Source organism: Prinia subflava, chromosome 10 (assembly GCF_021018805.1).
Source record: "Prinia subflava isolate CZ2003 ecotype Zambia chromosome 10, Cam_Psub_1.2, whole genome shotgun sequence".
NCBI classification, from domain to species: domain Eukaryota; kingdom Metazoa; phylum Chordata; class Aves; order Passeriformes; family Cisticolidae; genus Prinia; species Prinia subflava.
In genome coordinates, this window is record NC_086256.1 from 10,329,914 (window position 1) to 10,342,082 (window position 12,169).

Consider the following 12,169-nt stretch of genomic DNA (forward strand, 5'->3'; position numbering starts at 1 on the left):
GGAATTCAGTGATGACCACAGCTGAAGAACATTTCAGGAATGACACCCAAGTCTTAATCTGTGCTCTACTCACTAATCTGGTTTACCAGAGCAGCACTATGGCAGCTTTAACACCTCCTACAGTTCCCAAGCTCTTTCTCCTAATAACTCTTCAATTGCAACTCCATCCACCTTCTCCTTTAGGCTCTCACTTTGCAGCTTGCTGTCCCAAGCCTTCTTGAGTCCCTTTCTCTCATACACACTTTTTATCCTTCCTAAGACCTGCTCACCTGGAAGGGCTTTGGGAGGTATTTGATTGAGATGCATATGTGCTACACAACCAACATCCACTGATAGGATTTATCACAGCTCCCAAGGAAACAGTACTTCCCCAAGATATCTGTGTGTTTGTTTACACACAGCCAAACCTTCTTACTGCAATACCACAGAAATAAATGTCTAGCCTGGTCCCGAGGTCTCATTTGCACTTGGTATCTCAGGGATTTTGCATACATTCCACAGGCTTGAGTGTTAGATCTTTCCTATCTCTGCACCAAACCCATTATAAAGAACACAAACCAAAGTGAGCAGCTCATGCTAGAGTCTCCTACAAAATTACTTTTAAAAAGCCTTAAACATTCTACTCCTCACAAAACAGGTGAGCAGCAAGGGTCACAATTACATTAACCTTCACTGCAAGAATCTTCCACCTGCCCTCTGTCATTAACACTAATTTCATATGAGCAACCTTCTGAAAGAGTCTATATGTGGATTTCTCAACAGATTAAAATCTTAACTCTCCAACCAGAACTGAGATAAACCCCAAATGGATGAGACTCAGTTGTGTGCAAAATCTCTAAGAAGGTCATTTGTAAAATGGTTTTACCTTCTAGACATAATTTCTCAAATTAATCCAAAGTCTGAAGGCTAACCCTATCTGGCACTGCTGTGAGGCAAAGCAAACTTCAAAGAAACCTAAATTAACACATAGACTGTGCAAGACTAAGAATAAGCTTTCACACAGAGAGTAACTCCCAACTACAGCAGGCAAACTCTACAATCAGCATGAGAGATGCAGAGACCTATGGAAAGGCTGGAAAAGCTTATGAACTTTGTCATGAAAAGTGGGCAGAAGAGAAGCTGGGCCAGGAAATACAACCCATGTGTTTAGAAAGCAGGAACTGTGTTGTCAGCCTGGGTTAAGTACCATTGCAAAGAAGTATTACCAGGACTTTGAAAAGAGCTCATGTGCCAGAGTAAAAACCTCTGACAGTTTCTGAAAAAAACTACCCCTAATCTGGGAGGTGGCATTAAACCAAACCTGCAGGACAAATGGAAGGAATGACAGAAAAGCAAGGACAGGAAGGACTAAAGGACAATCACTGGGAAGCTGATTGCAAACATGCCAATGAGTTTCAGAAACAGCCTCTACAACAGAACTGAAGAATCAAAGGAGCTTCTTCTAAAGGCATCAATTCAAATATTACAGGGCCCAGGAGACTTCTATCCTGTTCATCCTACCACAGGCTTGGCCAACACAACCAAACATTCCTACTTTGAGAGTGAGGTATTAATAAAAAACATTGTTGAAATAAGCCAGTCCCTTCTTTCTTTCTAAAGTTTCTTGTGATCTTGTTGCTTTGTCAGAAAGGCTGGAAAAGTGCAAAGTGTTTATTGAAAACATGCTATTTACTTATTTGAAAATGAGGCAAGAGTATGTCTTGTAACAACATATGAAATAGAAGATTAGGAAATAGCCAAAAGCTAAATGCTTTTTTCTACTTATGTTTGACTTAACAGAGGTCTCCAGAGTCTGCAGATTCACTATAAAGAGGACTCAGTTTTCAGCTTCTGATTTACTCATCCACATCCAAATGTATTGCCAATAATTTCTGGAAAAAAATGTCTAACAAAATTTATTTAGGACATATGGAAAGGAATCACTTCTGCTCTTTCTGTTCTGAAGGACTCACCTGTCAAGAGCTGGAGTTAGACGATAATCTTTGGTTGCTGACAGGATGGCTTTGATCAGATTATCTGGGGAGAAAGGAAGAAGACATTAGGAACAAGTTCTCACTTCTAATGGAAATGAGAATCAATGTAAAGCATCTGAAGCAGTTACTCGAAGGAACTGAAAGGTTCTCATTAGGAATGAATGCTAAGTTGAATATTCCTATTTTCTCTGGACAATGACCTTCACACACAGCCTACAAAGACATGCTATGTGCCAAATTCTGATGCACTGTGTAATTGCCTTGCATGGAGAGCGTCACAGGGAACAAGCACTGAACATTTTATAGCAGTGATTTCATATCCACTGCCCTGAGATGGCAGTTTCACAAACACTTCAGACATGAAAGGCCAGCATCACTGTCCCTGCTTGCCTTCAGAAAAGCTTTTATGTGGCTGAGTGGTGAACTGGATGCAGGAACAGGACCAGGTTCAAATGGATGCTTTTTATTCTGCGGGTTGCATTCAGTTTAGGTTCCTCAGTCTGTCTTTCTTCAATTAAAGCACCACAAGTGCATAAAGAAATGCCCATGGAGCTGCAGCCTACACTGATACCCTGTGAATGCTGCACCAAGCAGATGATGTAAGTTATGCAAGCATAGGCACACACAAAAATTAAATGCATTAAGTTGCAGAAGCACAATGACTACATATAAATAATTCTATTGGCTATGGAAACTTTGGAGTCTGCTTCCCTCTAGACTGTCATTTGTCCCTAATTTTCCACCTCTCTCCCCCAGAGGGGCCCAAACTCCTTTACCATGGCCCAACTAGGGCCAAGAAACAGCAAGGCTCTGGCTAGTCTATCTACAAATGTACCACTAACTTCAGAATGTCTGCACTGGGTTTGAAAAAAAGTCCATCTGCCTCCAGATCCTGACTCTAACTGTGGTCTTAAGCAGATGCCTCAGAGGAGAACAAAACCAAAGTAAACAGATCTATATATATAAGTCAACTAGTTCAAAAATTCTTAGGAAACACCAGTTAAATTGAACAAATAAATCTCATTTCTTTAAGAAAGACTAAAAATGATACAGAAACATTAAGAAAACTGACAAGGGATTTTTTTTTTACCTTGAACTTGAACAGCTTTCCTGACAGACACTAATTACTGCAATTGGCACAGTTAGGGGAGACCCTTTCAAATAAAGAGTTTCATTCTTCAGTGTGTCCCTCCTCAGCAACAACAGGATAAACATGTGGGATAAACACAGGAGCTCATGGCAGCCCACATGCCAAAGAGCTTTGAACCTGACAACAAGCTGGCCAGACACATGAAGGTGATAAACAGAAAACTCTGACAATTACTTTGAGATTTGGGCAAGTTTTTGACATGGCAGTACTGACAGCACCTGCCAACCATTACAAGCTGGGGACAGTCATTACTTTCAGAACATCATAGTTTGGAGTGGAGTAAGGGACAATGCAATTTATAAGAGTAAAAGCAATTTTGATAACAAAATAGTGGTGCTGTTTAATTTTCTTTCATCTAAAGAATTTCTTCTGATGCACAGGCAGCAGGTTTCCCCTCCAATGCTATTCCCCTAAATCTGCTGTAACAGCAGTAGGCTGCTGCGATCTCTAATGGCATCATGCCACAGTCCTCTCCTTGGCCTGCTTCACACCTTGGCTTCTGCTGGACAGCGTATTTGACTGAAGTTGTTTTCCCACATTCTCAGAGAAGAGATCAAAGGATTGCATGTCAAGGGCTGCAACCTCCCATCTACCAAGCTTTTGTTATGCCAGGTTTGCTCTACCACCCACAAGTTACACCCTGCACTACTTGGAGACCATCCGATGGACTATGTTAGAAAGAACATTAAAAGAATACAGTTGAGTGATGCATTCAAATTATCCTGGTTTCCTCATCTTGCCAGATAATCAGCAATGCCTTCTTAGTGAATGCTAAGAAGGAAAAAAAACCTTCTTTAGGAGTGGATATGGCAGCATTTGGAATGGAGGTGCTTCCCAAACAAAAACAGAACAAACAACAGTATCAAGCATTCAGTACAGATTATGAATGGACAAACAGGAGAGAGCTCTTCAGTAGACCCCGCAGTCCAACAATACACGGCATCCAAAAAGCTTAGAAATTGCACAAATCTCAGTGATACTATTCAAAACTGCTGAATGAAGCTCAATAAAAGGTAAGTACTTCACTGTCAAGTGTTCACCCACAGCAGGAGTGAAGGTGGCACCAAGTTCATCTGTCTAGCCCTCTTTTTGGAAGCTAGGAGCAGGAGCTACAAGCCAGGAAAAGCTGATGGCTGGGGCAGGGGACAGGCACTAGATCTTTCTGGTTGAGCTGGAATTCTACTACACTGTTGCTAAGGTGGGCACTTGCACTTGCACCCTGATGCTGACACTAGGATGGAAAGACAAGACCTCTTCCAGAAGGAGTTTCTGTATTTTCTGTATTTTCCTGGGGAAAGGTTTGAAGAATCACAGATGCTGCCGTGGCTGATCTGCAACCTGGCACAAGACTACAAAGCAGTAAGGAACATTAATGAACAGCAGGCAGGATCTTTTAATAGAGCTGGGGCAAGCAAAGACTACTATCACAGATCTGAGTGACCTGCAGGAAACAAAGCAGGGCTCACCTCCAGGCTGTGACTAAAGAAAATTGGGCACCAGAAAAGCTGGTGCATTATGTAAAGTCAGTTGATGATACACACTCTCTCCAGGGTAAGAAACTGAAAGAGTGATGAGTATAGTGTGCCTTACACACCTATGTACTGAGGAATAATAATGGGTGCAAGTACATATAACAAATACTACAAAGAAAAATTCCTTCTTGGTTCAAGTAACAAGATTTGTGCACAGCTGTTGCCTGGAAGTCAAGGACTGAAAGAAATTTTGCAAGGACAAAAGAAAGCCAAGTTGTCTAGATGAACACATCAGCAGGGCAAGCAATCCATGGCAGTTTCCTGCAGCCATAGCCTGTTTATTATATTTTTTTCTTGTCATGGCGAATTTAGATCATTGGGGAGAGTGGGAGATTATTTAACCCATTCATCTATCAACCACTATGCGTGCACTCTTACTATAAAAACAAAGCAAGAAGCCTCTGCACATTTTTCTCCCATCTAGAGGAGGAGTTGACTACATTTATCTAAGAATTCTGAGTTATCTTGACACATTCTATCAACTTTGTCTTAAAACATCAGAAGACTCAAAAGCCAGCTCGGTACTGCATGATTTCTCTGAACCCAAGTACATCTTGACTTCAGGTTGACCCTGAAATTTCCAGACATTTGGAAAAACTAAATAGTTAGAAATTAGGCAGACAGTGACCACACAGTGAGAACCAGCCTAAGTTTCAATTCTAGCCTTTTTCTCTGTTATTTATGTGAAGGAATAGAGAAGACCTTCACTGTAAATGTCAACAACACTTAAAATTGTTGTTTCTAATGCAGAAATGTCTTGCTTGTATCACCAAAAAAAGACGGGAGGCCTTCCCATCCACAGAGCTCACTGCAGGCATCTCACAGGGTCTACCTTCTCCCTGCCTTGAAAGAGGCAAATTGGGATGTTTGTGCACTCTCAAGTGGCAAAGAGGCCATAATTTTTCAAGCTGTCTATACCAGCCACCTTCCTCAACTCCCAGCAAGCCCACATGCCCCTGCAGCCAGCAGGGTGTGAATACCCTGCCTAGGGTCAGGGAACAGCGCACTGCTGTAGTGCTGCGTGTTTGCCCTGGGAGCCGTGGCCAGTGCCCATCTCCACTGGTGGTCACTCAGCTGCCACCTCTCCAGCCAGCACTTCTGCAGGGTCCTGGGCATCAGCTCCAGCTTCTGGGAACAGCCTGACTCGAGTGAGGTTGACTGACATTCTGCAAAGTCTGCCAGGAGACTCTGCACATGGGTCCCTGTCCCACAATAACAGAATGCCACGTGTGTGTCAGCTTTGTGGGGAGAGTAAACTAAACACTACCAATGCTATGGATTAAACAAATCACAGTATTTATAAACAAGTTCTTAGCACAAGCCAGTGCATACACTTTTTTCAATACACTACCCAAAAGTTCAGCACTGTATAAAATTCCTCCTTCAGCATTTTTTATCTTAAGGTCTTGCTCCATATGGGAGCTGAGGAATGACCTTTAACAGAAAAGTTTTTACATCTTTTGAGGAATGATCTTTACAGCAGGTCAAGGGAGGTGATTCTTCCACTCTACTCAGCCCTAGCAAGGCTGCATCTGGGGTTCTGTGTCCAGTTCTGGGCTCCTCAGGACAGGGGAGACCTGGAGCTTCTGGACTGAGACCAGTGGAGGGCAACAAAGGTGATGAAGGGACTGGAGCAGCTCCCTTATGAGGAAACACTGAGGGAGCTGGGCCTGTTCAGCCTTGAGAAGAGACAGCTGAGAGGGAACTCATCAATGTCCCTCAGTCTCTGAAGGGAGGCTGTCAGGAGGATGGACCAGGTTCAGCTCTGCAGTACCAAGCAGTGGTACAAGAGGAAACAGGCAGAAAGTGATGCATAGGTGGTTTCACCTGAAAATGAGCAAAAACTTATTTAATATGCAGGTAACCAAGCACTGGGCCAGGCTGTCCAGAGAGGTGTGGGACCTTCCTCATTGGGGATATCCCAGAACCATCTGGATGCAATCCTGTGCAATGTGATTTGAGATGGCCCTGCAGGAGCAGGGAGGTTGGATCAGATGACCCACTGTGGTCCCTTCCAACCAGACTCATTCTGTGATTTGCCAGCACGAGGCCATGGACCCAAGTCTCACCACGTGCTCTGTTCTCTCTTCCAGAAACACCATGTCCAGCTGTAGAGAGTCAACATTACTCGTATCTTTGTGAAGCTGGGAATCCAGTGGTTACAACAGGTATCACAATGTGTCTGAAATTCCCTGCAACACTTCTTTTTATTATTGATCAGCTAACTTTAGGAGGTCAATGCAGGAAAAAGCAGCTATGAAGAGTTCCAGCATTTAGCAGTGCATTGCAAACATGTGAACCAGCTCTCAAAACCAGCTAACTCCAAACTGAGGAATCTGTCCACAGATCAAAATTCAAGTGTAAATACAAGAGAGTGGTTTCTTGAGGTCACTAGCTGTAACAAATTTAGGTGGTTTACTGGAGATACACTTTACTAACAACAGGACTTAAAATTGCCACTCCTCACAAGATCTCCATTGATGATTTTTAATGGCATTAAGACAAGAGGCATATGCTATTGCCTAGACACAAAACAAAAGAAAAAAAAAGACTGAATGTGCATGGTATCCTCCCCAGCAATTTTAGAAGAACCTGGCATGCATTAAACGTAAGCTCCATTAAAGCCCGTAAGGCCTTTTTTTATAACAAGATATAAATAAAATACATAACATTTGGACTCTTCATCTACATCGTCGTTTTGGAGCCTTCGGGGATTTTTTTTTCTAAGCTTTTCTTCACAACCAAGAATATGTTTTTTTAGAATGCAAGCTTAGTTCCCAACATAATCCCAAGGCTTGGAAAGTTGGAACATTAATTTAAAAAACAATTATGCAAAAAAATGGGCAACATTTTGCAATAACTATGCATTAACAATTTTGATCTAAACTTGAGTTCAATGCACAGGAAGCAATAAAGTCTGTAGAAAGAGGTAAATTCATGCCAAATAAAAACAGTCCTTGAAAGATTCACAATGTGCTGGTTAAAGATAAGTAGGAAAAAAAATATAGTTGTTACAGAGAGCTCTACATTTTTGATGACACTTCACAGGTGGCCAGGCAATATATCTTCAGGGCTAAAAAACTCAGTAACTACTACACTGATTTCTAATTCTTTTGACCCTTGCAGAGGCATTAATAAATGGCACTTTAATAAATGTATCTTCAGCCAGAGAACATCTACTCTTCAGGAGGTAGAAGAGAGGAATAATATCATATCAATGTTTCCATTGCAATTCAAGACTTCTGTGAAGAACTCCAAAATATGGAGTCATCCAATTAACTGCAAACTTGAGGTTTGCATCTCCCTTCTCAGTGAGTTAGGAGCAGGACTATTCTTTAGGCACACTCAACAGCAAAGCATCAGTTTTGACTGAAATAAGGGACTACACTGTTGTACTTTCATCATGAGAGCTCAAAAATGAGAAGGAATTTAACTGCAAAATTCACAAGGTAACTTCTCTTTAGAGAGAGCACTGGGCCAGAAGAGTAACTTCTCTTTAGAAGTTATTCAGTAATGAAAAGTCAACCCTCCAACTCTTCTGAAATGTTCCTTTTTTTTCCCTTCAAACCACTCATTTAATTTCTTTAGGCTATAAAATCAGCTGAATTCCCGGGGGAAAATCAACATTTTTATATCTATATTCCCACGTGATAATGGCAACTATTACCAATTTTGGTCAAATGCAAAATTCTAGTGGAATCTAGTTCAGAAATGTGCCTCCAACTCAGGAAGAAACAACAATCTTGTTAATACCTAATGTGAACAGAACTAATGGCTAAACATGCTTGTGCTTCTGCTTTTCTGTTAGAGGAACAAGACATGAAGAATGAAAGAATGCTTATACTAGGAAAATCATCTGTACAACAGAGTACCCCTAAAAAAATGAGGATAAAGTTGGAGAATTAAAGCATAAAATGCTTCATTCAGACCAAGTCAAATGTAGGCAAGGTGTCTGCATGTGGTACTCCAGTCTCTACAAAGTGCAAGAAGCTTGGGTTCAAAAATACCTACTTTTCTAATATTTTTTTTAATCAGCTGTAAGTTTTAATTGTCATGTCCAACTGAATATGTTTTCTCAGAGATTAAGTACTGCTCATGCCAAGAAAGCCAATGTAAAAGAAAAAAGCTATGCAAGAAAAGAGCATGTATAAAAAGAGAGATTTTCTCCCAATAACATTATGAAATTCCAACTTTTGCAGGCCTGAAAACTCAACATTTTCACTGGAGATGAATGACCTCTGCCCCATGAGACTACTGAACAACTGCTGAGCAGCACTGAACCATGGCTTTTCCCAGGAGCACCGACACAAAAGAAAACATCCAAATAAAACCAAGTACAAGAACAGTTAATCATTGCACAATACATCCATTAGCATTGGTGGTCTGGACAAAGACTTAATTCCTTTGTCACTGAATGTGTCACCAGTTCCAGACATCCTTCCAGTATCAAGTGAAAATACAACGTCTCCTGGCCAGTAGTTCATATTACATTTGATAAAAATGTAACATTTCAAACATGTTCTTAATATTCCCTTATCACCATTGGAAAGCAATTGCTTCTTAGTGTCTTGATGGGAGGGAAATTGTGAGATGGTGGCAACAGAATCACTCTCTAAGAAATAACTATCACCTTCAAAGACAAACTGATTCAGGGCCAACAAAGCAGCCTCCTTGCTCAAAACAGCTGAGGAGGAACAAAGGTGGAAGTGAAGATCTATAATTACTGCTAAGCAGTGACACAATTACTGACTAAATGCATGGAAGAGATATTACACTGATCGTGTCTGTTTAGTTTTTTAGTGTATGTTGTGCCATATGTTTTTACTTAAGTTCAAAATAAAACTGCAGCAACTCTCCCATCCTCATTACACAGAGAGGATGCCAGATACTAGCTACTCTTTCTTATGAAAGCCCTTTATATTCTTCAAACCACATGTACTGAGAAATTCTATTAATAGTCAGGTATTTCTCCGGTCTTGTTTGTTGCCCTTCTCCAAATAACTCCTTCCTTTTGCTTTAGCTACAGAGGTAAATTTGGGGAGGAGGCCCTCTGGGATTAATAATCTTACTAACACTATAAACAATTTTTCCATTGCTTATCCATTGACAAATTTAACCCTGAGAGCAGTGCACATGCTAGAGAATCTCTGCAACTATGTGGAGAGCATAGGCTTATTCATACCTCCATAATTACACTGATCAAAGCACTGCTAGAAAAGAGTGCAAATCCAAAAGAAATTTCAATTTAGATTTAAAAAAAACCCTCCATGTGGCTCGTTTAAGAACTCAAGACTGCAGCAGTCTCTCTGCTCTTCACAGAAAAAAGTTGCAACAACTGACTTGGTGGGTGCTGGGAAAGAATTCCTACAAGCAAATTACATCCTTGCAAATGGTGAAACATGGGAGGCACTCCAAAATCCTAGTTAATGCCAAAACAATAGCCTGGGACACAGGAGGGTGCTTGGTAGCTGGAGCTGTCCCCCACAGGAACTCTTGACATTTGAAGCTTTTAGAGTTCCAACTTCTTGTTACAGTTTGATCTTCTCGACAACTGTGAGAGTTGACCAATTTCATCGTGTTCCTCACGTTGGCTATAAACACACCAGTAAACAAACTGGCAGCAGGGCATGGGCCCGCACAGTCCTACACCAGTCCACACTATTGAAGTGTTAGCACAGTCCCAGATGTGCTCACCAGGGCCAACAAACATCCTCCTCTACAATTCTCACGCATTCACAGGCTAATACAGGCCAGTGACCTTTCTTGATAGGAAGCCTGGACATAGCCACTCTATTTTTGTGGGGGCCAGGGAGTTAATCTGTTTGAACAATGAGCTCAACAGCATTCACGACCACAGGACAACAGCTTTATTTATTAATAGAGACGGAGTCATCGTTTCCAAGCACTTCAGAGTGGCCCATCCCGTTTCCAGACTCTGTCAAATCCCACAGTAGGAGACAAGTTTGATGTGGCAGACAATGTCAGTTTTTAAAAGTAAGTACAGCCAAACATGACACTGGCCTGTTTGTCAACACAGCCATTCCTCATTTAGAAAATCTTGATCCAGACTCTGAAATATAATCTCATAGGTTCACAGCCAGCTGCAGAAGTCACTGGGCAAAACCTACACCCACTGTTACATGAATGGCCAAACCAGATACTGATAGTGACCATTTATGGTGTCAAAACATGATCACATCTCTTCAAACCTATTATTTCCCCTATTCTCTGCACACAGAGGAAGCCAGAGTTTCCACAAGGTCTACAGATACCTGTGATGAGTGCAACATCTTCAACCTGCTGGATCAGCTCCAACACTGCTGACAGCTCTCTCCTCTGCTTTTGTCCCAGGTTGCTGGGCATTGTGATCAAGTAATTAGGACCAATCCTTGGTCCAGACCTTTGGTGAACAGAGTCAACAACTACAACATATACTAAAACTCCGCCCATTTAACATAGGTTAAGAAAAAGGTACAACAGCTGCTCTTAAGTTCATCTATTTCTAATACCTAGTTGAGGACTCTGAGAACCACTGTTTCAAAGTTCGCACAAGACTTCATAGTGCACACCTCATCTCAGAAACCCCTGCTCATAAAGCAGCAGAGTTGCCACCTGCTTATTCTGTGCCTCTTTCATAGCATGCAAATAATCACTAAGGCTGTTAAATGACAATAGCAGCAGTTTCCCATCGGACACGGAATGTGCAGCATTCTACTGCAATAGTCCATTTCACAACCAGCAGCATTCAGGGGAAAGTCTAAAAACTTCCATATTCAGGACCATATTCACCTTGAGGGCTTCTAAACACAAATACACTTGCCAAGAATGGAGCACTCTGTCCATAAAACCTCCTTGCCTGGGCTAATGGCCAAATCAGAAAATGGAGTGAAGGAGCAAGAAATCTTTCACAAAGAAACACTGTTAAACTTTCTATGTTGTACTGAGTACTTTTAAGCTTCTGGAGATAGGAGAACTGTCTTTACAATCAGATTCTCATTGAAGAAAATTAAAATCTCTGATGGACTGTGTCAAAATGATCAGCATACTGCCATCTCCTTGATATGATCACCTTTAAAGAGCAGGAGTCCTGCCCTGAAAATTTCTGAACCATTTCTACTCTTTTACATGTAATTTATAGAGACTTGTTATTTCAAATTAGTGCAGCCCAGTAGACAATACGCTTCAAAAGCTGCTTTCCCCGAAATATTGCAAGACTCATTCTTGTAATCTTAGAACTGTCCTTTCTTGGACCAGTAAACACAAAGTGATAGATAAAAAACTACTCCATTCAGTTTTTTTTCAGAGACCAGGCAAAGCAAGACTTAGGTAAGAATAGAAACTTTAACAAGAGAAAGCAGAAATGGTGGATTAGCTTCCAAGCTGCTAAGAATCCCTTGATTTCATAACTGTAGCACTTTCAAGCTACCACAGATTAGTTTCTAGAAGTCCCTTGGAACATGCAGCATTACTGCAAGCGAGCTCAATCCTGTAGCTGTATTTCACACACAAAAAAT

General features: G+C 41.3%; 1 protein-coding gene across 9 annotated transcripts in view; it reads right to left on the reverse strand.

Moving 5' to 3' along the window:
* Positions 1–12,169, reverse strand: part of ST3GAL3 (ST3 beta-galactoside alpha-2,3-sialyltransferase 3) — a 182,780-nt gene that overhangs the window by 56,232 nt on the left and 114,379 nt on the right. For all 9 annotated transcript variants that reach the window (XM_063407265.1, XM_063407262.1, XM_063407267.1 and 6 more), the window contains one exon: positions 1,953–2,016. In XM_063407265.1, coding sequence (XP_063263335.1) covers positions 1,953–2,016 — 64 coding nt within the window. The remainder of the gene's footprint in view (positions 1–1,952; positions 2,017–12,169) is intronic.